The 26759-nt window shown below is 47.8% G+C and overlaps 1 protein-coding gene across 1 annotated transcript in view; it reads left to right on the top strand.

Moving 5' to 3' along the window:
* Nucleotides 1-566: 566 nt before the first annotated feature.
* DNAJB11 (DnaJ heat shock protein family (Hsp40) member B11) overlaps nucleotides 567-26759 on the top strand; it is a 45336-nt gene continuing 19143 nt past the window's right edge. The window contains exons 1-8 of the mRNA XM_077275397.1: nucleotides 567-834; nucleotides 6355-6511; nucleotides 7168-7265; nucleotides 11871-12003; nucleotides 18796-18938; nucleotides 20923-21005; nucleotides 21087-21144; nucleotides 22895-23006. Of these exons, the coding sequence (XP_077131512.1) occupies nucleotides 761-834; nucleotides 6355-6511; nucleotides 7168-7265; nucleotides 11871-12003; nucleotides 18796-18938; nucleotides 20923-21005; nucleotides 21087-21144; nucleotides 22895-23006 (858 nt within the window). The 5' untranslated portion in view covers nucleotides 567-760. The remainder of the gene's footprint in view (nucleotides 835-6354; nucleotides 6512-7167; nucleotides 7266-11870; nucleotides 12004-18795; nucleotides 18939-20922; nucleotides 21006-21086; nucleotides 21145-22894; nucleotides 23007-26759) is intronic.

The following is a 26759-nucleotide window of genomic DNA, read 5'->3' as shown; positions in this document are numbered from 1 at the left end:
TCGGTCAGAGCGGGAAGCAGACTGCAAGGGACACGGACACCGGAATGTGAGTATGTATGGTTTTTTTTTTTTACTTTTACGATGGTAAAAGCCCTGTGATTGGTTGCTGTGATTAGTTGCTATATGGGCAGCTTTTCTTCTGATACATGTATGATGAAATGTAACCTATGACTCTGCGCAAGTGAGATGCGGCCACCTGCATAGAATAACACCGGCCCCGTATACTGCCCCTCTGTATGGACACGATCCTGACCAGCCCACCCATCTATGAGGCGGCTATGGCAGCCATAGTCAGGTATATAGCGCTACTGCTGTGCATAGCCGGCTCTCAGACAAGGCGACGCTTCATTTACGAGTCTCCTCCCTCGTTACGTGTAACGTTACACTGGGACGTAACCTACTGGCTGTCACTACAGGAGGCCGAAGACACCAACAATATGGACGCTACTATAATTGGCGACAAATCAGAAAAGGAAGCCGGCCCGTCAGCATCAGGCACCGGATTGGCTGGGAGAGTGAGAATCGTAACGTGCCATGTCTTAACCTGTCATTGGACCACAGATCCCGGAAGCGACAACATCAAAGCTCTGATTGGGTGCTGCTGCCTCGCTGGCGCCGACGTTGTGCAGTGTGATTGGCTGTAGCTAGCTCCATGCATCGTGTATAGGAAATAGCGCGTTGTCTGTGGAGCGGCGCTGAGAGGTGCTCGGGCTCCGGGAAGCGCTTATGTGGTGACAGCCGCAATCTGCGTCCAGTAGCCATGAGGATCGGCCCGTCATCGCTGAGCAGCCTGTGCGTGCTGCTGCTGTACGTGCTGGGAATGGTAGCTGCCGGGTAAGTGCGGAGCCCGGAAGTGGCACGGACACGTCTCCTAGGTGGCCGGCTGCAGGCTGGATTGTAGCGAGAGGGCGCCCGGTGTCAGCCCGGCCACATGGCAGGTAGTCCCAGCGGGCAGTGCTCAGCGCCCCGGGCCGGGAACTGTGGGCAGGACACGTAGTAGGGATCCAGCAGGTGGCCCCAAGCAATGTGGCCCCCAACCAGTGTGACGGGGACAGTAAGCCAAGTATGTAAGAGCCGGGTACTGACGTCCTCAGGTAAATGTGTGGCTCCTGCCCCCTGGTATCGGTTCAGTGTGGGCCCCTCCTGCCCCCTGGTATCGGTTCAGTGTGGGCCCCTCCTATCAGGAAAATGTGTGGCTCCTGCCCCCTGGTATCGGTTCAGTGTGGGCCCTCCTATCAGGTAAATGTGTGGCTCCTGCCCCCTGGTATCGGTTCAGTGTGGGCCCTCCTATCAGGTAAATGTGTGGCTCCTGCCCCCTGGTATCGGTTCAGTGTGGGCCCTCCTATCAGGTAAATGTGTGGCTCCTGCCCCCTGGTATCGGTTCAGTGTGGGCCCTCCTATCAGGTAAATGTGTGGCTCCTGCCCCCTGGTATCGGTTCAGTGTGGGCCCTCCTATCAGGTAAATGTGTGGCTCCTGCCCCCTGGTATCGGTTCAGTGTGGGCCCCTCCTATCAGGTAAATGTGTGGCTCCTGCCCCCTGGTATCGGTTCAGTGTGGGCCCCTCCTATCAGGTAAATGTGTGGCTCCTGCCCCCTGGTATCGGTTCAGTGTGGGCCCCTCCTATCAGGTAAATGTGTGGCTCCTGCCCCCTGGTATCGGTTCAGTGTGTGGGCCCCTCCTATCACAGGGTAAGTGGTCTGGGTAGTCGTCATGTGACCGCTCATATGCCATTTGTGCCCTCCGTCACGTGCCGACTACCTGCGCCCTCTCAGTGAGATGCCATAGCCCAACAGGAGCTGGTGACGTGACCTGACCTATGGAAACCATCTGAGCGAATCCTGACAGTGAGCGTGTTGCTGGCTGGTAGGATCGGGTATGCTGCGGGGCTTTGTTTTCTCATTATGGGATTGTCCACATTTATAATGAAAGTCTGCAGTCACTTTATGTGACTTCATAGAGTGAGCCCTGCACACTGTCAGGATTCTCCGGTGCCAGCATGAAGAGCAGACAGCCCTGTGATCACGGACTGGCACTGTCCACATTCTGACATGCTGGCCCCCGCTCAGTACAGGGGAACTGAACGAGGCCGCTCACGTCTACTTGGCATGTGCCGCATTTATGCAAATCTCATACTTGTGGTCACTTCATCTCCTGATCTTGTCGCCGACACCACAAAATACCTGACATTGTGTGGTGCGCACTGTGAATATTGAGAAGTCTGTAGTTGCATAGACTGCAAACTTATACCACAAACCTAGACATTCCTTTTAACGCTTCTAATAAAAATATTGGAACCCTTATTTTGTCAGATGGCACAATACTTTATTAATGTAACCAGATGTCACGTTATTTGATAAGTTGTTGATTGATACATGTGTACAGGATCAGAATACATCACCAGAACCCCCGTCAGGGCGTGAATATGTCCCCAGGTCCCCCGTTAGCACAGGAATATGTCCCCAGAACCCCCGTCAGCACAGGAATATGTCCCCAGAACCCCCGTCAGCACAGGAATATGTCCCCAGAACCCCCGTCAGCACAGGAATATGTCACCAGGTCCCCGTCAGCAAAGGAATATGTCACCAGGTCCCCCGTCAGCAAAGTAGTATGTCACCAGGTTCCCCGTCAGTCCATGACTATGTCCCCATGTCCCCTGTCAGGACAGGAATATGTCCCCAGGTCCCCCGTCAGCACAGGAATATGTCCCCAGGTCCCCCGTCAGCACAGGACTATGTCCCCAGGTCCCCCGTCAGCACAGGACTATGTCCCCAGGTCCCCCGTCAGCACAGGACTATGTCCCCAGGTCCCCCGTCAGCACAGGACTATGTCCCCAGGTCCCCCGTCAGCACAGGACTATGTCCCCAGGTCCCCCGTCAGCACAGGACTATGTCCCCAGGTCCCCCGTCAGCACAGGACTATAAGTCACTAAACTTAGTACAGGTGCCAATATTGATTTTAATCCTAAATATCTATTGTAGTAATCTAATCAATTTTGTAATATACTTTGATTAAAAAGTCACTATCATTCACTCTCTAATTTCTTAACTGATTTATTTTTTGTTGCTTCTTCTGTTTTGATGGCATTTCGTTTGAGAATCCCATTGTACGCTGGGATACTCAAATGGGATGTCACCAGGGGGCAGTGCTGCAGACTCTGTTGCCACCCTGAATCAATTCCCATGTATGCTCAGTACGAGCTCCCTTATCACTGTGCGATATTCTTTTCAATGCACGGTAACAGTGCGCTCATTTGCTGGCCCTAATGAGAAGTGACGAGCTGGCAAGAGATCACACATCAGTATGCATTGTAAGAAGAGAATGTGGCAAGCAAGGAGAGCAGAGACTAGCCCCTTCCCCAAAATTGTCACTGACAGTGTTACTCTTGCCACCCTGTCACTTCTCATTAGAGTTGGCTAGGGAGCGCACTGTCACTGTGCATTGAAAAGATTATTGCACAGTGACATAGGAGCTCATACTGAGCATATGTCTGAATTGACAACCAAAGTATACCTAGTAGAGCTGGGACTAGCCCATAGCCTGAAACGGACATCACTGATGACACTTCTTTTCAGGGTGGAGGCAGATGCTGCAGCAGTGCCCGGAGCCTCTACCCCTTGATGTCGTGTTTGGGTATCCCAACATGCACTGGGGTTCTCAAATTAAATTTAATCAAAACTAAATTCAGTAAAAATAAAAAAGCCTTTATAGAGAGCAGAAAGTGAAGAGTAGGAACTCTTTATATTAGAAAAGTGATTTAGATTATTACAATAAAAAGACATTTAGGATTAAGATCAATATTGGTTTTGGATCACTGCTTTAACAATGGTAAGGAGATGCTGGGAGTTGCAGTTAAGGCCGGAGACACACTGGTGCGAAATACGGCCGAGTCTCGCTGGTTAAAAGCAAGCTGTGGCACCGGCACTCCGGAGCGGAGCGTGCAGCTCCATGTATTGCTATGCAGCTGCACGCTCCGCTCCGGAGTGCAGGTGCCACAGCTTGCTTTTAACCAGCGACACTCGGCCGTATCTCGCACCAGTGTGTCTCCGGCCTAACAGCCGTTATCAGACTGCGGACCATACAGGAACCACAGCACTGATGAGACCTAGTCATTACCACAAATAAACATTTGCATCCAGGTACGTTAGAGGTGGCATCTTCTCTGATTGCAGTTGTTCCATCTCTTCTCCATCTTGTCCAGATGCCATAATGTCATTTAACACACAGCTCCTCTCTGCAGACTTCCTTCTCTGGTCTTCTGCAGCACATCCCAACACAGTACCCTTACAAATAACAGCGAGATTATAATGCTTTCACATAAAAATATCTGCCCTACACTGTGCCCCTGAATAATTGCCTCACTATGCTCCCTGAACGAGATATGACCCTCTCATGGTACATCTCCACACTGTCCTCTCCTTTCCACCCTACCTCTCCTCCACATACTGTCCCCTCCACATTGTGCCCTCACACTGTCCCTCCATGCTGCCCCCCACAAACTACCCAGTCTCTATATTGTGCCCTCAAATCCCCCCCCCCCCCATACTATCATCTCACACATTTCTCCACCATACTTGTCTTCTCATACTATCCCCTCGCTCTCCCACTACTGACACCCCACCTCTCCCCATAGTGTTTTTCATACATTCCTCCTCCCCATACTGTCTTTTCACACACACGCTCCTCTCCACCCCATTCTGTCTCCTCACACATGCAGATTGTGATTCTGATCCAACACAGAATGCTGGTACATGGGAACGGATCTTCACACTATTGCATGATCCCACCTGACTATATTTAGTGACAATTTTCCACTTGTCAATAAGTTCGTGCCTGCGCCCCCCCACCCCTGGCTGTCGCCTGCGCCCCCTGGCTGGTTCAACATTTGTCCTGTTCCCACATGAATGAGAACAGATTGTTGCTAAGCTGCACATTCCAGCCGCATAGGAAAAGTGTAATGGAGGAAGTGTATTGCCAAGTGCGAAGTCATAATAAGTCACATAATCAATGAAATTCTATTAAAGTTTAGAGCACATCATTGTTTATCAGGTGACTTTTTTTTTTTCTTCCCACCTTCGTTGTTTTATTATTTATAATTATTTTATTGCTTTTGTATAAAATGGTAAGATTGGCATGTAATCACTGATCCATCAGATGTGATGTCTCCGCTGCAGTAGAGACGCATCCACAACCTGTCCCTGTGGCTCTGACAGTGTGGACTTGTTGGCCACTGAGCCCAGTGTTGGTGGTGTCACTGCTGCGGCCGTACACAATTCACCACTGTGGAATACCCCTCTAACATTGTAGCTTCATGCAGTTAGGTCAACACTTTCAGGCCAAGAACTGTCATAAATCTTTTATTGACTTGGAGGAAGCAGGAGCGGGAAGGACATAAATGTCACTGGGTAAGTGTCCGTCAAAAGCTCGAAGTCCTCTTGCTCTCGGCTGTGATCTAGCCGCATTTCAGCATCTACTGTATATTACGACTGCAATACTGTCGCATGCAATCTGACTGAATAAATCCTGGGTTAGCACCGGCTCTAAAATGCGACTGTATTATGGTTGTGTGAACATGGCCTGAGGACCTAAACCTCATAAAGTGGAGGGCCGAATAGGACAGCACTAGTCTATTTGCTCTTTTATGCCCCCTGCTGGGGAGGTCTGGGTCAGTCCAAGTTTCCGTGGTCTGCCATTAATTTAACCAGGTTCATGATGGTAGACTGTTTTAGCAAATGTATAAAGGCCACAAGTAGCCTTCACCACTGCATTGGAAAAGATGACCTATTAAAGGGGTATTCTCAAGTTAGGTACTTATATATTACATAAGTGTATATTAATTATTCCCCTGTATGACATCAGTGACGAGTAGGCTAGAAAACATAAGCAAATATTCATCACAACTGCGCTTTATGTGGTATTCTCCTTCTCACCTATTCATAATATAAGGGATAAGTCCCAGATTGCTGGGGATGCAACTACTGGGACCCCAACGATCATGAGACCAGAGCTCTGTGTGAATGGAGCAATGGTCAGTCATGCATGTTCTTAATGGAACCCTGGAGATGGCTGAGCACTTTGCTCATCTCTTTGAATGAATGGAGTCGTCGCAGTGGGCCTGATCCACCTTGGCTTCATTCACACACAGCTTTTCAGCAGCTGTTCTCAGGATCCTTGGGGGTCTGAGCGGTTGGACCCCCCAGCAAATTTGCTATTCTATTGCTAGGCAAGAAAGTGTGGTCCTAATTAATATGTCCTAATGTCCTATTAGTGTCATGCAGGGGAACTTTAATATACAATTATGCAAAAGCTGGAGTTTCTGCATCATTTACTATAACATTATTGACTTTCTTATTTCAGACGTGATTTCTATAAAATCCTGGGAGTTTCTCGCGGTGCTACTGTGAAGGAAATAAAAAAGGCATATAGAAAGCTAGCTTTACAATTACATCCAGATCGAAATCTAGATGATCCACAAGCACAAGAGAAATTTCAAGATTTAGGTGCTGCCTACGAGGTTAGTGAAAAGTGCTGAAGTATGTAAGCTGTGTGTGGCTCTCGACGTCCCTGTATATTGCTACCTAGTGATAACACACCGACTCCACAACACATCTGATGGACCCAATCCGCTCCCACATTCCTAGAATACAGTATTATGTTAGAGATTTTCAGTATGAGAATTGTGTGGGTCTTACACTCCCGATATCAGCTAGTAGAAGGGACTGGAGCTCCAGAAGTGGCACAGCTCGGTATGTTGAGTAGCGCCCCACTCTGGTCCTTTCACTTGTGTACTACGATTCGCAGCCACTATACAAGGTGCGGAGCGATGGTAATTTTGGGGCAGCAGGGTCCCTACAATTCATCTCATTGATGGTAGTGCTGGTTGTCTGGACACCACCGGATTATGACGACCTATCCTAAGGGCAACATTGAATTCCCAGGGGAGTGGAAATTAGGCCATGTCTGCCATTTACTGTGACGTTCACTGTTCAGCATTTAGTGTGGCGTGTACGGGGTTACATGAAGGACTTCCTAATGATGCCTTGTGGTGGGACACCGGATTACATAAAGTTAGGTGGAGTTGAATTGTAACTGATCCATCCAGTTATCCCAATGTATTGTATTAAAAAAACAATATACATTTTGATTTTTTCATATGAATTCTGAATTTAGGTGCTTTCTGATGAGGAAAAAAGGAAACAGTACGATGCATATGGTGAAGAAGGACTTAAAGATGGCCACCAGGGCTCCCATGGTGATATATTCTCACAGTAAGTAGTTCTGGGACAATGTACAGATGGTGACGCTAGCCTCAAAGCCAGGCATCTGCTGCCACCATGGTCATTGCTGCTTCCAGGCATCTCTAGCTTTGTGCCCTCTGGGCCATCAGTGAATCGGACCTGGCTGTATACTATGCTGCCATGTTTATCCTGACTAGCAGCTTTATAGGATATGGACACCTCTTAATAAAGCACTCCAGTACACAAATACATTGTCCTTATGTAACAAAACAGAGTATACAAATCCCAAGAAACATAGTAATAAAGTTTTTCCGTTTATGATTAATACAAAAATAAATATAAATTACCGTATATACTCGAGTATAAGCCGAGATTTTCAGCCCAAATTTTTGGGCTGAAAGTGCCCCTCTCGGCTTATACTCGAGTCACGGTCTGTGGCAGGGTCGGCGGGTGCGGGGGAGAGGGCGCTGAGGCATACTTACCTAGTCCCGGCGATCCTGACGTTCCCCCTGCCCGTCACACTGTCTTCGGGTGCCACAGCTCTTCCCCTGTTCAGCGGTCACGTGGGACCGCTCATTAAACTTATGAATATGGACTCCACTCCCATAGGGGTGGAGCCGCATAGTCATTTCTCTAATCAGCGGTGCCGGTGACCGCTGATAGAGGAAGAGGCTGCGGCACCCGGAGACCAGCTGTCCAGGGGAAGGAGCGGGACGCCGGAAGCAGGTAAGTATCGCATATTTACCTGTCCACGTTCCACACGCCGGGCGCCGCTCCATCTTCCCGGCGTCTCTCCGCTCTGACTGTTCAGGTCAGAGGGCGCGATGACGCATATAGTGTGCGCGGCGCCCTCTGCCTGATCAGTCAGTGCGGAGAGACGCCGGGACCGGACGCTGGGGAGCTGCAAGCAAGAAAGGTGAGTTTTTGTTTTTTGTTATTGCAGCAGCAGCACCAGCATTATATATGGCACAGCTATATATGGAGCATCTATGGGGCCAAACTGAACGGTGCAGAGCATATAGGGCACAGCTATATAAGGAGCATCTATGGGGCCAAACTGAACGGTGCAGAGCATATAGGGCACAGCTATATAAGGAGCATCTATGGGGCCAAACTGAACGGTGCAGAGCATATAGGGCACAGCTATATAAGGAGCATCTATGGGGCCAAACTGAACGGTGCAGAGCATATAGGGCACAGCTATATAAGGAGCATCTATGGTGCCAAACGGAACGGTGCACAGCATATGGGGCACAGCTATATAAGGAGCATCTATGGGGCCAAACTGAATGGTGCAGAGCATATAGGGCACATCTATATAAGGAGCATCTATGGGGCCAAACTGAACGGTGCACAGCATATAGAGCACAGCTATATAAGGAGCATCTATGGGGCCAAACTGAACAGTGCAGAGCATATAGGGAACAGATTTATAATGAGCATCTATGGGGCCAAACTGAACGGTGCAGAGCATATAGGGCACAGCTTTATATGGAGCGTCTATAGGGCCATAATGAACGGTGCAGAGCATATATGGCACAGCTTTATATGGAGCGTCTATAGGGCCATAATGAACGGTGCAGAGCATTGTATATGTGGCACAGCTTTATATGGAGCATCTATGGGGCCATAATGAACGGTGCAGAGCATTCTATATGGCACAGTTTTATATGGAGCATCTATGGGGCCAAACTGAATGGTGCAGAGCATATATGGCACAGCTTTATAAGGAGCATCTATGGGGCCATAATGAACGGTGCAGAGCATTATATATGTGGCACAGCTTTATATGGAGCATCTATGGGGCCATAATGAACGGTGCAGAGCATTATATATGTGGCACAGCTTTATATGAAGCATCTATGGGGCCATAATGAACGGTGCAGAGCATTCTATATGGCACAGCTATATATGGATTATATATGGGGCAATAATCAATGGTATGGAGCATTATATATGGCACAGCTTTATATGGAGCATCTATGGGGCAATAATGAATGGTATGGAGCATCTATTTTTATTTTTGAAATTCACCGGTAGCTGCTGCATTTTCCACCCTAGGCTTATACTCGAGTCAATAAGTTTTCCCATTTTTTTTTGTGGCAAAATTAGGGGGGTCGGCTTATACTCGGGTTGGCTTATACTCGAGTATATACGGTAATACATAACACACATTGTAGACCAAACAGTGAGGAAATATGCAGGAGACATGAAGGTATGCTGGATTTAGGTAGCAAAAGCAAAATACATCCTGAGTAAGCTAAGCACCAGTGACTATAATAGCACAGTACTACCCACATTGTAGCGGAGTTTCAGCAACATAAATGGGTGCCAAACCGGCAATGCCCCGCAGATCACTCCCAATAGACAGGTTATTCATGCATGCTTACCCATAGGTAAAAGGACAGCTATCCCACTTGGACCCAGCAGCCCCTTGACGCGCGTTTCGTGGTCTAGCTTTATCAAAAGCATGCATGAGTAACCTGTCTATTGGGAGTGATCTGCGGGGCATTGCCAGTTTGGCACCCATTTATATTGCTGAAACTCCGTTACAATGTGGGTAGTACTGTGCTATTATGGTCACTAGTGCTTAGCGTACTCAGGATGTATTTTGCTTTTGCTACCTAAATCCAGCATACCTTCATGTCTCCTCCATATTTCCTCACTGTTTGGGCTACAATGTTTATGTATTAATTTATATTTATTTTTGTATAAATAAAGTTTTTTCGTTTATGATTACTATGTTTCTTGGGATTTGTATACTCCGTTTCATTGTTTTGTTTTATGGTTGTTGGAGTTGTCCTGTTGACCCAGTGAGTCTGGGCACTAACTTCGGGAGAGCTTTACTTTCCTGCTCTCTGCCGCAATTGAACGATGTGCTTCATGATTTTTGGTATGATTGTCCTTATGTGGTACGGCTTTGGTTCTTTTTAAGGAATAGGTTACAGGGAGTTGTTATACTTGTTGATGCACCATGTTTGGGGTGTCTGCCATCTTTATTCTTTCTCCCCCTCTGATACGGCTCCGTAATGCAGACTACATTTCCCATGATTCAAGAGTTCAATGTAATGTTGTTGCTCCAATCTAATGGCAGCCAATGATTAGTCTCACAGAGCCGCTGTCCCCTATGTGATGAAGCTTCACTCTCCCCTACTACATCACTGCTCTTATATAAGGCAGAAATAATAAGCCAGAAACAAGAAGCTATCTGTAACCTACCAGAGCACAGCTCACATCTTACCAGAGCAGAATACAAAATGAGAGCTGCTCTATGATTGGTTGCAATGGGCAGTTAAGGGCATTTTTCTTTATACAGGGTCATAGGACAAGGGCACAGGAGGTTGGAGCTGGGTGGGAGGGGAGACGTCTGGGAGCTGGGTGGGGAGGCGAGACGCCTGGGAGCTGGGTGGGGAGGCGAGACGCCTGGGAGCTGGGTGGGGAGGCGAGACGCCTGGGAGCTGGGTGGGGAGGCGAGACGTCTGGGAGCTGGGTGGGGAGGCGAGACGTCTGGGAGCTGGGTGGGGAGGCGAGACGTCTGGGAGCTGGGTGGGGAGGCGAGACGCCTGGGAGCTGGGTGGGGAGGCGAGACGCCTGGGAGCTGGGTGGGGAGGCGAGACGCCTGGGAGCTGGGTGGGGAGGCGAGACGCCTGGGAGCTGGGTGGGGAGGCGAGACGCCTGGGAGCTGGGTGGGGAGGCGAGACGCCTGGGAGCTGGGTGGGGAGGCGAGACGCCTGGGAGCTGGGTGGGGAGGCGAGACGCCTGGGAGCTGGGTGGGGAGGCGAGACGCCTGGGAGCTGGGTGGGGAGGCGAGACGTCTGGGAGCTGGGTGGGGAGGCGAGACGTCTGGGAGCTGGGTGGGGAGGCGAGACGTCTGGGAGCTGGGTGGGGAGGCGAGACGTCTGGGAGCGGCCTGGCATCAGGTAGCTGATGATGTCCTCCTGTAGCTCACGGGAAGTTGGAGACTGACATCCTGTGTGTACTTTAGTGCATGTTCTGGACTGGTTGTCAGGCTGGTGATCACATGATTGCCTATAATAAAGAGGAGGGAATGGATCTGATATGGGATGAAATAACCAGACGATGAAAATATTGTTGGTAAACAAGCCAATATGTACAAAGGAGAAATTGCTGGAGTACTAACATAACTGCATGTATTTTTTGCTAAAAAAAAATAATTTTTGCAATTTTCATTAAAAATGTTGCTCCATTTGCCTCCTGTAATCTCTGTATTGCTGCTTACCTTATTATTCTAGCTCATATCTTTCTTCTGAGCTCCTTTCTGCTGATTTATGTTGAGTTGATCTTTGCGACCATAAATCGGCTGAGAGGAGCTCGGGAGAATGACGTTAACTCTTTCTGCAGCCAGGGGCAAAAAGTATCTCTAGTCAAAAGGCATGAATTTAAGTAAAAATGAAATACCCCTCAGGCGTTTACATTTTATTTTTCCAGAATGAGGCAGGGAATACCAAAGTTTGTTATATAAAGTACAATTGTGCCAGAACAATATTTGGTCATCAATCATTTTCAGGATTACATTTTGCAGAATATAGCACAAATGTCCAGCTGTTAAGTATGATCTGATGTATAGATAATATAGTATATAGACGTGGTGTAACATCTTATGTATTTTCTTAGTTTCTTTGGAGATTTTGGCTTCATGTTTGGAGGCAATCCCCGTCAACAAGACAGAAATGTTCCACGTGGCAGTGACATAATAATTGATCTGGAAGTAACGCTGGAAGAAGTTTATTCTGGGAATTTTGTAGAGGTAATTTTTGGTTTCTACATTCAGGTGATGATGAACAGCCCCTTTAGGGTTTATTTTATTAACATGTAGACACCACAGTCATGTACATGTTCTATAGAATACATACCATGCTAGCCTGTGTGGTCGTTCACATGTCCATGTTTTTGTGGACTGTGATTTGTCCATTTTTGATCAGGCAATGATAAAAAATCACAGATGCAAGTCATTTTGTCCATGAAAATTGCAAAAGCACATGGATTCAATACGCATGCAATCCATCTACTTTCCCCGTGTTTATCATTGCAATGGATGCGTGAAGTTTGGCAATTTTATTTATTTTTTTCATAAGACACAAACGCTGATGAAATCCTGACGGTAAAAACCGACACTCCAACTAAACAGATGAAATGCAGATCCAAAACACAGATGAAAATTGATCTGTTTATTTTACGTACGTGAAAAATCCCTGACATCTGAATGAGGCATAATGCTAAATAAACAAAAAATGTCAAGTAGACAGTAAAACCTGATGGTCCCACCCAGGTGTATGCACCACTGCGGAAACAAGCGGCAAGGGATCCGACAAACCTAAGCCAATAGGGAAACAAATCAATAAATAAAAATTACAATTTGCACTGTGTGTCTACCTCTATATCTTTGAATATAAAAGCTAAGCATACTGGCTACTAAATGTCCCACTTATTAGCTTAGTAGTATGGAGTTCAAATTGTCCAAAAAATAAGTACATGAATCCGTGCTGCCGAGCATCTCAGCACACTCACTGACAATCTTGCAGTGGGTTGCTGGTGTCCGTGCAAATGGTCCAGAATGGATAGGACGATTGGAGTAAAGCGTAACTGATACTCTCTGTAGAAAACTTTGTGTAGATTGGAAAGTTGTCTGTAGAACTTTAAAAATTAGTCCTATAGCTCCAAGTATCTGAGTGACGCTCCGGCTGGCAGCACCGTAACAAACTGCTCTGTGATTCGGGACATCACCAAACTACGGAAGGTTCAAAGAACGAAAGGAAACCAGTGATCAGTGGTTTCCTTTTGTTCTTTGAACCTTCCGTAGTTTGATGTCATGAATCACCCCCTGACAAAGGCCGAACCCTAAAAGCGTGTCGGGGTGTACACATCTGTGTGGCCAGTCACTGCTGACCTTCACAGGTAGATTGTATATTCATTATCATACCTCTTGTTAACTGTTGGGCATAAGCCCACTTATAAAAGGTCCAATGCACTTTTGCACTTTATTTGATTCTATAGGATATCTATATATCCAAATATACCTGCACTTACTCTGTCGCATCATTTGGGGACACAGGACCATGGGTGTTATGCTGCTGTCCACTAGGAGGCGACACTATGCATAATCTGAAAAAGATTAACCGTGGCTCCTCCTCTGCAGTATACACCCCTGGATGGCGTCAGCCTTCTCCACCTAAAATTTTTTTTCTTTACTCCGTTTTTCCGACGGGATTACAGATGAAGAAAAATGGGTCTCCTGTGAGACTCCCGGCATGGCTATTTCCTCGGCCCCCTATTACGGGGTCACCGGTTGAAGTGGAGATGGCTATTCCCCATGTCGCTCCTTCCCCAGTCCCTCGGGTGCTGGTTCGAAGTCGAGACCCCCCCTCCTTCCCCAATTCCTTTTGGTTTCTGGGTTGAGGTCGAGGCGAGGATAAAGCCCCCTGATGGTCACAGCAGCACCCTCCCTAATCCCCCTTTGGGGGCATTAGGTTGAGACGCCTCAGGTAGGGCCTGTACAGGCAGCACTCTGCAGCACCCAGCAATGGGCCAGCACACTGCGCCGGCATCCACGGACCCCAGCCCAGCTGCAGGCTCCTGTCAGGGCCGGGGGGCAGTGCAGGCAGGCATGGCACAATAGAGACACAGGGCTCCCTGCGCCCCTGTCTCTGCGGCAGCACCAGCTCTATACTGCCTTAGGGGGACCCCTCACCGGGCCCCCCCTTCCGCTTATAGCCCCACCGCTATCCTGCCTTTAAATCCAGGGGGGGGGTCCAGTTCAGATCCGACCCCCTCCCGGACTTCCGCGCCGGCCTGGAGACTTCCTGGGCATCAGGCATCTAATTAAGGCCCCGGCTTCGGCCTAGCTGAAGCCACCGCCTCCTCTCCGCCCCCTGGCCCACCCCCGGATGACAAATATGACACTCTACAGTGTCATAGAGGGGGTGGATCAAGACAGAAAGGGCGCGTTTTTTTTTTTTTTACACAGCTCTGCCGCCTTTTTCAGCTCTCCTCCCCCCTCCTCTTATTCTCGGCAGCCATTTCTGCTGCAGGGATTAACCCTGCACCTCCTGGTCAGCAGGACCAGGCCAGCCAGTCTCCGGGGGGGGCACAGGACTGTGGATCTTCGGCGCTGGACCTAGGAGCGATCTCTCTCTCTCTCGATCTCTCTCTCTCTCTCTCGATCTCTCGCTCTCGATCTCTCGCTCTCGATCTCTCGCTCTCGATCTCTCTCTCGCTCTCGATCTCGCTCTCGATCTCTCTCTCGCTCTCGATCTCTCTCTCTCGCTCTCGATCTCTCTCTCTCGCTCTCGATCTCTCTCTCGCTCTCGATCTCTCTCTCGATCTCTCTCTCGCTCTCGATCTCTCTCTCGCTCTCGATCTCTCTCTCGCTCTCGATCTCTCTCTCGCTCTCGATCTCTCTCTCGCTCTCGATCTCTCTCTCGCTCTCGATCTCTCTCTCGCTCTCGATCTCTCTCTCGCTCTCGATCTCTCTCTCGCTCTCGATCTCTCTCTCGCTCTCGATCTCTCTCTCGCTCTCGATCTCTCTCTCGCTCTCGAACTCTCTCTCGCTCTCGATCTCTCTCTCGCTCTCGATCTCTCTCTCGCTCTCGATCTCTCTCTCGCTCTCGATCTCTCTCTCGCTCTCGATCTCTCTCTCGCTCTCGATCTCTCTCTCGCTCTCGATCTCTCTCTCGCTCTCGATCTCTCTCTCGCTCTCGATCTCTCTCTCGCTCTCGATCTCGATCTCGCTCTCGATCTCGATCTCGCTCTCGATCTCGATCTCGATCTCGATCTCGCTCTCGATCTCGATCTCGCTCTCGATCTCGATCTCGCTCTCGATCTCGATCTCGCTCTCGATCTCTCTCTCGCTCTCGATCTCTCTCTCGATCGCTCTCGATCTCTCTCGATCGCTCTCGATCTCTCTCTCTCGATCGCTCTCGATCTCTCTCTCGATCTCGATCTCTCTCTCTCGATCTCTCTCTCTCTCTCGATCTCTCTCTCGATCTCGCTCTCGATCTCTCTCTCTCGATCTCTCTCTCGATCTCTCTCGATCTCTCTCTCTCTCGATCTCTCGACTACGAGCTCAGCGTCACACTGAGTCGCATGGGCTGGTTAGTCAACCTAAAATGGTCATCACCAACCCTAAGTCAGTCTCTGACCTTCCTGGGAATGCTATACAACACCTCCAGGGGTCTAGTGCTCTTTCCCAGGGAGAAGGTACTGGCTCTCCGCCTAGGAGTTCGCACCCTCCTCCGCAAACCCCCTCGATCTCTCCGGTTTGCCATGAGAGTCCTCGGCAGGATGGGGGCAGCAATAGAAGCGGTCCCATTTGCCCAGTTTCACCTCAGGCCTCTCCAACTAGCCATTCTCAAGTCCTGGGACAGGAATCCTTTTTCTCTCGACAGGGAATTCCAGCTAATGTCGTCAACCAGGAGGTCCCTGCACTGGTTGATCAAGACAACCTCGCTAGCAAAGGGAAAATCTTTTCTCACAGGTCAGTGGAAGGTTCTGACCACCGATGTGAGCCTGACGGGTTGGGGTGCAGTGCACCTACACCAAGTGGTCCCCAGTGGAAGCGACCATGCCCATCAAATTCGTGCCATCCTCCTGGCATTGAGGGCCTTCCATCACTTACTGGCAGCCTCTCGCATCAGAATACAATCGGACAATGCCACGACTGTGGCATATGTGAATCACCAAGGGGGGACCTGCAGTACCCAGGCGATGCGAGAAGTGTCACATATCCTCCACTGGGTGGAGGACACAGGCTCGCTTCTCTCGGTGGTCCACATTCCGGGTATGGACAACTGGGAAGCAGACTTCCTCAGACGACAAGGAATTGATTCGGGAGAGTGGTCTCTCCATCCTGAAATTTTTTCACTATATCTGCCATCCCTGGGGGACCCCAGATGTGGACCTAATGCCATCGCACTTCAATGCCAAGGTCTCCAACTTCATGGCCAGAACACACGATCCGCGGCCGCTCGGAGCAGACGCTCTGGTTCAGGTCTGGACCCAGTTCCAGCTTCTGTACATTTTTCCACCTCTCCCCCTGTTATCCAGTAGTGAGGAAGATCAAGCAAGAGGGAGTTCCAACCATCTTAATCACACCGGTCTGGCCCAGACGTACATGGTACGCCGACGTCGTACAACTTTCAGCAGACGCCCCCTGGCGCCTCCCCGACCGCCCGGATCTTCTATCACAAGGCCCGTTCTACCACCAGAACTCAGGGGCTCTCAATTTGACGGCGTGGCCCTTGAAACCTGGGTTCTAACCCAGGCTGGGCTCTCGACGGACGTCATTAGGACCATGATCAGGGCACGGAAGCCAGCCTCTGCCAAGATCTATGACCATACCTGGAAAGTTCTCTTTACCTGGTGCGAATCTCGCGGCCAGACCCCATTCCCTTATTCCCTCCCCAAACTACCTGGTTTTTCTCCAATCGGGTCTGGAGGCCAGGCTGTCCCTGGGCTCGCCTAAGAGCCAGGTGTCGGCCCTCTCAGTGCTTTTTCAAAGGCGCATCGCTACTAAGCCGCAAGTAAGGACTTTTCTTCAGGGGGTTTCCCGATTGGTTCCCCCCTACAGACGACCACTAGAAACGTGGGACCTCAACCTGGTCCTGACAGCATTGCAGGAACCACCCTTCGAACCCCTTAAGGAGGTCCCGCTCCGCCTTCTCTCCCAGAAGGTGGCTTTCCTGGTGGCAATCTCCTCGCTACGCAGGGTGTCTGAACGGACAGCACTCTCCTGCAGACAGCCCTTCCTGGCTTTTCACCAGGACAAGGTAGTTCTCCGTACGGTCCCATCCTTCCTTCCGAAGGTTGTGTCCATCTTCCACCTCATTGAGGAAATTTCTCTGCCTTCCCTTTGTCCGGTCCCGGTTCATAGAGTGGAGAAGGCTCTGCATGCGCTTGACCTTGTCAGGGCATTGCGTATATATGTGTCTAGGATTACCTCCTTCCGGAGGTCTGATTCTCTTTTCCTTCTTCCGGAAGGCGGCCGCAAGGGTCTGCCAGCTTCCAAAGCTACCCTTGCCAGGTAGATCACATCCACCATACAAGAGGCCTACCGCCTTAAGAATTCTCTTCCAGCCGGTATTGCGGCACACTCTCTACACGGGCGGTAGGGGCCTGCTGGGCCATTCGGCACCAGGCTTCGGCACAACAAGTGTGTAAGGCGGCCACTTCGACTAGCTCACACTCGTTTACTAAACACTACAGGGTTCATACCCAGTCCTCAGCGGACGCGAGCCTGGGTAGATGTGTTCTGCAGGCGGCGGTGCCCCAAGTATAGGGGCCTGTCTGCACAATATTCGTCCATTGCTTCCCACCCAGGGACTGCTTTGGGACGTCCCATGGTCCTGTGTCCCCCAATGAGGCGACAGAGTAAAGGAGATTTTTGTGTACTCACCGTAAAATCTTTCTCTTAGCCTCTAATTGGGGGACAAAGTTCCCACCCTGTTTCCCTTTACGGGCCGTTGTTACTGTTGAGTTCTTATATTGTTCTTTGAGCTCGTACATAGTGGCCTTATAGGCATGTCTATGTTATTCATGTTACGTTCCTCCTACTGCTTTTGCACAAAACTGGAGAAGGCTGACGCCGTCCAGGGGTGTATACTGCAGAGGAGGAGCCACGGTTAATCTTTTTCAGATTATGCATTGTGTCGCCTCCTAGTGGACAGCAGCATAACACCCATGGTCCTGTGTCCCCCAATTAGAGGCTAAGAGAAAGATTTTACGGTGAGTACACAAAAATCTTTTTTTTTTTCTATCTAATTTAGGTCAATTATACTGCTTGGCTATTATGTTCACATTGACATCTGTCTGTATCTACATTTTCACTTTATTGAGGCTATAGCACATCTGCTGAGACACATATTTTAAGCAAATTATTTAATTTGGACTTGTATGGTGTCACATATGCCTGGATGTTATAAAACGACCGTAAATGGGTTTTTTTCCCACAAAAATATAAAGTGGTTGTCTCTGGGATTAGTGTCCGCTGTTTGTATCTGGTTGTTTTTGCTACTCTGCTAATATTATACTTGATCAGTAAAGTTGTATTTAGATCCTTTATATCCTGATCCTTCTCATCTGTTTTCTACTCTCTTATTATTTGGTACAGTATCAAATACTTTTGCAAAGTCCAGATAAATGACATCGGCTGCATTACCTACATCTGGATTTCCACTTACCTTCTCATAGAAACCCAACATGTTAGTTAGACACAACCTATCCTTCATGAATCCATGCTGGTTGTCACTTGCTATATGTTCTGCTAAATATTTTTGCAGATCATCTTTTATAATGTCTGCCTAAAATTTTCACACCACTGACATCAAACTTACCCCAAAAAGTCATATTCCAACAGTTTTGGGCTTTGGCAGATGCTTTACCATCTGTAGCAGAAAGTGAGGTGTCTTGACTTTTTCTCAGAAGCTTTATTTAGCCCCATGAGTTGTTTAGGAAGTTCACATTGTTCCTCTTGGGGTGTCATCAAGGCCATGTTCCATTTTTGCTTTCATCCATAATGTATTAACTAATTTGTTTCTCTCGCTAGGTTGTAAGAAATAAGCCTGTGGCCCGTCAAGCGCCAGGCAAGAGAAAATGTAATTGTCGACAAGAAATGAGAACAACACAGCTGGGGCCTGGACGTTTTCAAATGACACAGGAAGTTGTTTGTGACGAGTGCCCAAATGTAAAGTATGTATGTCAAGGACAGGGTTATGCCTCATTATACGAATTATGTGTACATGAGTATATACAGAACTTGTAAGGTATGGTGCACAGAAAGCAAGAATGCAATGATCTGGAAATCTGTTATAGCCATGTTTTATTCCCAACAGAACATCGATCCAGGTGATGATAGTTAGACATTTCTCCATTTCATTTTAAAAAAATAATAAATTGATGGCAGAAACACATCTCAAAAAAGTTGGGACAGTGTCAACAAAAGGCTGGAAAAATGACTAGTCTGGTCTTAATGAAAAACATCTGAGGGGTCAATTTTCAACTAAGTTGCATGGCTATGTATAAAAAGAACATGATAGAGAGGCAGAGTCTCACAAAAGCAAAGATGGTCACACGTTCACCAATGTGTGAACAACTTCGTCTAAAAATTGTGGAATAATATCAGAAAAATGTTCCTGTATGTAAAAGATTCAGAGATTCTGTAGAAATCTGTGTGCACAATTGCCAAGGATGACGTGAGCCCTCAGGTGGCAATGCATTAAAAGCAGGCATGATTCCGTCATGGAAGTCACTGCATAGACTCGGAATATTTCCCGACATCATTGTCTGTGAACCCAGTTTATCGCACAATCCGCAAATGCAAGTTAAAGCTCCATCATGTAATAAAGAAACCATCAACACAATCCGGAAACACTGCATCCTCTCTGGCCCAAAGCTCGTTACAATGGAGTGAGGGAAAATGGAAAACTGTTCTCTGGTAAGAAGAATCAAAACGTGACGTTCTTTATGGAAACCACAGATGCCGTGTACTGCGGACTCGGGAGGGTAAAGTCCATCCAGTTTATCAGCGCATTGCACTGTTCAATAGCATGGCAGCATACACATGAATGCTGAGAATTATACAGAGGCTTTAGAACAACATAGCCTTCCATCCAGACATACCTCAGGGAAGGCCTTGCATATTCCATCAAGAGAATGCTAAACCGCATACTGTATCCAACCCATGAGCATGGTTCAGATGATGAATTGGTCGTCTTCAGCCTAAACCTTTCACCAGTAAAAAACATTTGTCACATTATGAAAGGAAAAATCCAGCTAAGACCCGGGAATATTGAGAAACTAGAATCCTATATTGGACAAGCGTGGAATGTCCACATTTTTGGAATGTGGGCTGTTCACGGGCATTGAAACTATTCCATTTGTGATTGTTATTGTTAACTAAACTCCGCTCTAGACTTTGGTGTGTCCCATACATTGTACAGAGGCGTGAGGAGAACCTACTTCCATGTGTCTCTTTGGCACCCTCAGAATCAGTAGCTGTATGGAGGACAATGTACAGCACTGAGCATTGTGGCTGTAAATCAAGGCTCAGTAGTCTGTAAGCCAAAACTCCGACTCCTCAGTTTCCCTGACTCCGCAGCACTGGGCACTACTGAGCATGGCTATAAAGTTCAGCACAGATTCATCTCCACTAAAAGCCGAGATCCTTAGATCAGGAACAGGACAGACATGTATAGGACATTTCATAACTTTCCCAAATTATTATGAAAACATTTACAGCACATCCTGCACTGAACCCAATTTATTATGTATTTTAGGAGTCTGAGTTGGTCCATTTTATACTGACTCCACCAAAATGGATTCCGAATCCACAGCCCTGATTTATACGCAATTGTGACTGGACTGATCCCTTAGACTAATTCTGGCACACTGCAATTTATTTTATTAATTCAAGGGGTTGTCCAGTCAGACCATATATCTATGGGGGTACCTAATTAATACTGTATGAGGCCAGTGAGGGTCTTAAACTCAGCACCCGACCGATCAGCTTCTGGAAAGAATAGGAGCTGTTTTGCTGGGGTAAATAATAGCTGATCGGTTGGCAGGGGTCCAACAAATGGCACGCCCAACTCATATTGATGACCTGTGTCCAAAAATCCCCTACAATTCAAAGCAAATCATTAATTTAATGTTCTTTTTCTTTCACACAAATTAGACTTGTAAATGAGGAACGAACATTAGAAGTTGAAATTGAGCCTGGAGTTAGAGATGGGATGGAGTATCCATTCATTGGAGAAGGTGAGCATATTTTACATTATATTTTTATGTTCATTAAACACTTATGTTTAGCTCTTAAAATCCCCTCTTTACGTTTTGCAGGTGAACCCCATATTGATGGAGAGCCTGGCGACTTGCGCTTTCGTATCAAAGTTCTCAAGTAAGGCTCATGTTCAGGTTGATACTATATATTTTTCTATTTTCTTTGTTTAGGTTTTTAGAATTAATTTCTCTAAATGTTCCTTTCCAGCAAATGATTGCTCAGCACTATCGTATAGATCCACATTTGCTGAAATTTCATTTGGAGCTCAGAATCTGATTACAAATTGTGCTTTTCTCAGTCTTTATTTGATAGTGGAACAACTGCTAAATTCATTGATGGGGCCTATTCTCCAATAGTTGTCTAATTATGTTCTGTAAGTTCATGAAAAATAATCTTCTGTATGAGAAGATCATAGATGGTGATGTCTGAAATCACCAATGATTTCCACCATTTTAAGGGGCTCAACCTATAGAAACGTCTTGAAAAGTGGCCATGTCAGGCAATTAGCAGCTTCCTGCATCTACTACTAGTTTTTCCTTTTTTTTTGTGCAGTAATGATTGAGGGGTTTGTTATGGTTACTTTGACCTTGCTTTAACTAATCGTGGACCATTTGTGGACTATAAATGCCCAGGCAGTCCGCCATTAACTTTGCAGTGACCTTCTAAAACGTCACTGCAAAGTATGTGGCTGCAGGAGCAGGGAACAGAATGTCAGACACAGCCGGACTCCTCACAGAGAATGCAAAGATGGGTTACTACCATCTCTCCCTTCATAGTAGCTTCCTCCTGGCCCAGCAGTCATGTGGTTGCCGGATGCTGGAAGTAAACAGGAGCTCCTGGCACCTAGCAGACCCTGATCAGTTCAGTTTTGCAACCAGGAGGCAGAATTTACTCCATTAAAGGGAATCCTTCACCGTTTTTTTCATGTCTGAATGAACATTAGCAACTTAATCAGCACCTTTATGTATTAAGTTATGTTAAGCATGTCCCTTTATGTTTTAGGCTCTGCCTGCAGTACTGCATGGCAGAGCAAAGTGAGTGCAGGGGCAGCCAGCAATGTCTCTTCACAGCTGCAAGATTTCACCTAGTTGTGGATGACACAGGCAATATCACAGAACAGGAGGACAGAAATAAGAAGCCGGGAGGAGTGATAGATGCCTCAGCAAGGACGCTTATCGGACTGGCAGGATTTACATAGAGCGTCGGAGACATTCAAAAGGGTTTTTGGTATGCAAGGGGGGAGTCAAGGAGTTATATACCCCTTAATGGAACTCTTCACAGGCGCTAAATAAGGTGCCAGTCTTAGTTCAGGCATGAAAAACTGGTGACAGATTCCCTGTAACTGGATTTAATACTAGTCCCAGATATATATGAAATTGGCTCTATAAATAATTTATTTAAATGTTGAAATGCCCCACCCCCAATGGTCTTTTATGACCTTATAGGGGACATTGTGTGTGAAATGTGAGAAAAAATAAAAGGCAATGTCAAAATAAAACCTCAAATATATCAAAATATTTTGTGTAGAATGGAGAACACTAATGATTTTTAGTGGTTTCTTGTGGTTGTAATAAAGATGTGAAAAATACACACCTTTCCTTTTCACCATGCACATAATCTGGGGTTTTATTTTACTGTAGACTTTGACTACATACACCTCTGCTGTGCGGATAATTACAAGCATCCAGTGGGGTGCTGTGGCTTCTGTTACACGGCCCGTCCTGGGGAAAGTGTTCCCGTGGTTGACTTGATTTGATCTTTTTTTCCTTAATGTCTTGCTTTTGTTAACCATTGCAGCCATTGTGGCATTTCTCTCTCCAGGTTAGAACTGTTTGGTTGGTAACATGATCTGCTTTGCATTTTCTAGACATCCTATATTTGAGCGAAGAGGGGACGACCTTTACACAAATGTGACAATTTCCTTAGTTGAAGCACTTATTGGTTTTGAAATGGATATTTCACATTTGGACGGACACAAAGTAAGTTAATATTAGTCACCAATATGACTTTTTATGGGGTTTTGCCTTTTTTTCTGTAAGTACTGCAAATTGTCTCCTCGGAGAGGAGGAGGACTAGATCTCTAGTGCCACTTATAGGAAGTACCAATCCTAACAGTCAATGTCGACCATTTATCGAGTATTGTCAGATGACTTGGGTTAAAGGCCAAAACCAGAATCTCAATTTGCAGGCACTGTATTTCGGAGTATTGCCCCTCGTCAGTGCAAAGAGTGAGATCTGGTTTGTTTGTGTGAGAGGCATCTGACCCGTATCTAAGGGGGGTACCGTTTCTCCTTGTAAAGAGTGACATGTTAAACCTGACATGCCGAGATGAGACTGTAAGTACTGGTAGGCACCAGGCTTCTCCATTACTAAGCTGTGGGCTTGATGTCACCAGTGACATCAACCCCACAACTATTACCCCACTTGCCACAGCTACAGGGCAAGTGGGAAGAGTTGGGCAAAGCGCCAGAATTGGCGCATCTAATAGATGTGCCTTTTCTGGGAAGCTGCGGGCTGCTATTTTTAGGCTGGGGGGGTCAATATCCATGGTCCCTTTCCAGCCCGAGAATACCAGCCCCCAGCTGTGAGCTTTAGCAAGGCTGTTGTCAAAAATAGAGGGGGGGAGGGAAAATGGCCGCCGCGATCTCCATCTGCGCAGCATCCTGCGGCCATTTTCCTGAAGCCCGCCCCGGGAAGCAGAGCACTCCATCTGCGCACGCGCGGCCTCAGGAAGATGGCCGCCCCCACCGATAAACCTCTGAATAACACAGATCGCGCACTTTTTTTTGCCGTTGCGCAGTGCATTCGGCTGTTGCGCATGCGCAAAACACTACGCAAATGCCGGGAAGATAAGCAAGAGGTGGGGGAGAAACAGCCATTTCACCACGCCCTTTTGACCAGACCTGCGTAATTGACAGCCGAAAACGGGGACTTTACTAAGGTATTTTGGCAGCAAAGGTGGGGAATCGGGGGATAATAAAGACACTATTGTCCAGCACAGCTCAGGCCCTATTGAACACTATTTTTACCTCATATTGAAAAAACGGGGTGACAGGTTCCCTTTAAGTATTTTGTGTGATATTTCTCTGTGAATTAAGGGCATGAAAATTCTAAGTTGGAAAATTGAGACATTTTCTAACTTTTTGCCAAATTTCCATTTTTTATTTTTTTTTTACAAATAATCGCAAGCCATATAAAAAAATGTTACCACTATCATGAAGTACAACATGTCATGAAAAAACGTTCTCAGAATCGCCAGGATCCATGGAAGCGTTCCAGAGTTATCTACTATATAATTGTCTAAGGGTCACTTCCGTCTGTCTGTCTATCCTTCTGTCTGTCACGGATATTCATTGGTCGCAGCCTCTGTCTGTCATGGAATCCAAGTCGCTGATTGGTCGTGGCAAAACGCCCACGACCATTGCCACGACCAATCAGCGACGCGCACAGTCCGGAAGAAAATGGCCGCTCCATACTCCCCTTCGGTCACTGCTCACACAGGGTTAATGCCGGCGGTAACGGACCGCGTTATGCCGCGGGTAACGCACTCCGTTACCGCTGCTATTAACCCTGTGTGACCAAGGTTTTTACTATTGACGCAGCCTATGCAGCGTCAATAGTAAAAATATCTAATGTTAAAAATAACAAAAATAAAAAATGATTACCGTATATACTCGAGTATAAGCCGACCCCCCTAATTTTGCCACAAAAAACTGGGAAAACTTATTGACTCGAGTATAAGCCTAGGGTGGAAAATGCAGCAGCTACCGGTGAATTTCAAAAATAAAAATAGATGCTCCATACCGTTCATTATGGCCCCATAGCTGTGCCATATAGTGCTCTACACCGTTCATTATTGCCCCATAGCTGTGCCATATAGTGCTCTGCACCGTTCATTATTGCCCCATAGCTGTGCCATATAGTGCTCTGCACCGTTCATAATTGCCCCATAGCTGTGCCATATAGTGCTCTGCACCGTTCATAATTGCCCCATAGCTGTGCCATATAGTGCTCTGCACCGTTCATAATTGCCCCATAGCTGTGCCATATAGTGCTCTGCACCATTATTGTCCCATAGCTGTGCCATATAGTGCTCTGCACCATTATTGCCCCATAGCTGTGCCATATAGTGCTCTGCACCATTATTGCCCCATAGCTGTGCCATATAGTGCTCTGCACCATTATTGCCCCATAGCTGTGCCATACAGTGCTCTGCACCATTGCCCCATAGCTGTGCCATATAGTGCTCTGCACCGTCCATTATTGCCCCATAGCTGTGCCATATAGTGCTCTGCACCGTCCATTATTGCCCCATAGCTGTGCCATATAGTGCTCTGCACCGTCCATTATTGCCCCATAGCTGTGCTGCTGCAATAAAAATAATAAAACACATACTCACCTGTCTTGCTTGCAGCTCCTCGGCGCCAACTTCCCGGCGTCTCTCTGCACTGACTGATCACGCAGAGGGCGGCGCGCACACTATATGCGCCATCGCGCCCTCTGACCTGCACAGTCAGTGAGGAGAGAGAGACGCCGGGAAGATGGAGACAGCGCCCGGCGTGTGGAACGAGGACAGGTGACTATGTAATACTTACCTGCTCCCGGCGTCCCGCTCCTTCCCCCGGACAGCTGGTCTTCGGTGCCGCAGCTCTTCCTCTGTCAGCGGTCACCGGCACCGCTTCATTAGAGAAATGAATAGGCGGCTCCGCCCCTATGGGAGGTGGAGCAGCCTATTCATTTCTCTAATGAGCGGTCCCACGTGACCGCTCAGGGGAAGAGCTGCGGCACCCGGAGACCGTGGGACGGGCAGGGGGAGCGTCAGGATCGCCGGGACTAGGTAAGTATGCCTCAGCGCCCTCTCCCCCTCACCCGCCGACCCTGCCACAGACCGTGACTCGAGTATAAGCCGAGGGGGCACTTTCAGCCCAAAAATTTGGGCTGAAAATCTCGGCTTATACTCGAGTATATACGGTATATACTCACCTACGCCGCCTTTTCCGCTCCTCGCGACGCAAGCGGCACGTTCCAGTGGTAAGGATGGTCTGGCAGAAGGACCTGCCATGACGTCACGGTCATGTGACCGCGACGTCATCACAAGTCCTGCGCGGAAAGGACCTGCCGTGACGTCACGGTCGTGTGACCGCTACACGGTCGTGTGACCGCGACGTCATCACAGGTCCTGCGCGACAAGGACCTGCCGTGACGTCACGGTCATTTGACCGCGTCACGTGACCGCGACGTCATCACACCCTGGGACCGGAAGCTGCCGCCTGCACCCCACACAGGCGACAGAGCTACAACGCGCCTGCGGAAGGTGAGTATATGTTTATTTTTTATTTTTTTTTTAACCTGTGTCATACGTGCCTGGGCAATATACTACGTAGCTGGGCAATATACTACATGGGCTGTGCTGTATACTACGTCACTGGGCAATATACTACGTCACTAGGCAATATACTACCGTCACTAGGCAATATACTATGTGGCTCTGTGCTGTATACTATGTCACTGAGCAATATACAATGTAACTGGGCAATATACTACGTCACTGGGCAATATACAATGTAACTGGGCAATATACTACGTGGCTGGGCAATATACTACGTGGCTGGGCAATATACTACGTGGACATACATATTCTAGAATACCCGATGCGTTGAAATCGGGCCACCATCTAGTCTACTATATAATTGTCTAAGGGTCACTTCCGTCTTTCTGTCTGTAATGAAAAT

The sequence above is a fragment of the Ranitomeya variabilis genome, chromosome 7, assembly GCF_051348905.1.
Source record: "Ranitomeya variabilis isolate aRanVar5 chromosome 7, aRanVar5.hap1, whole genome shotgun sequence".
Classification (NCBI taxonomy): domain Eukaryota; kingdom Metazoa; phylum Chordata; class Amphibia; order Anura; family Dendrobatidae; genus Ranitomeya; species Ranitomeya variabilis.
This window is presented reverse-complemented; position numbering and strand designations above follow the sequence as displayed.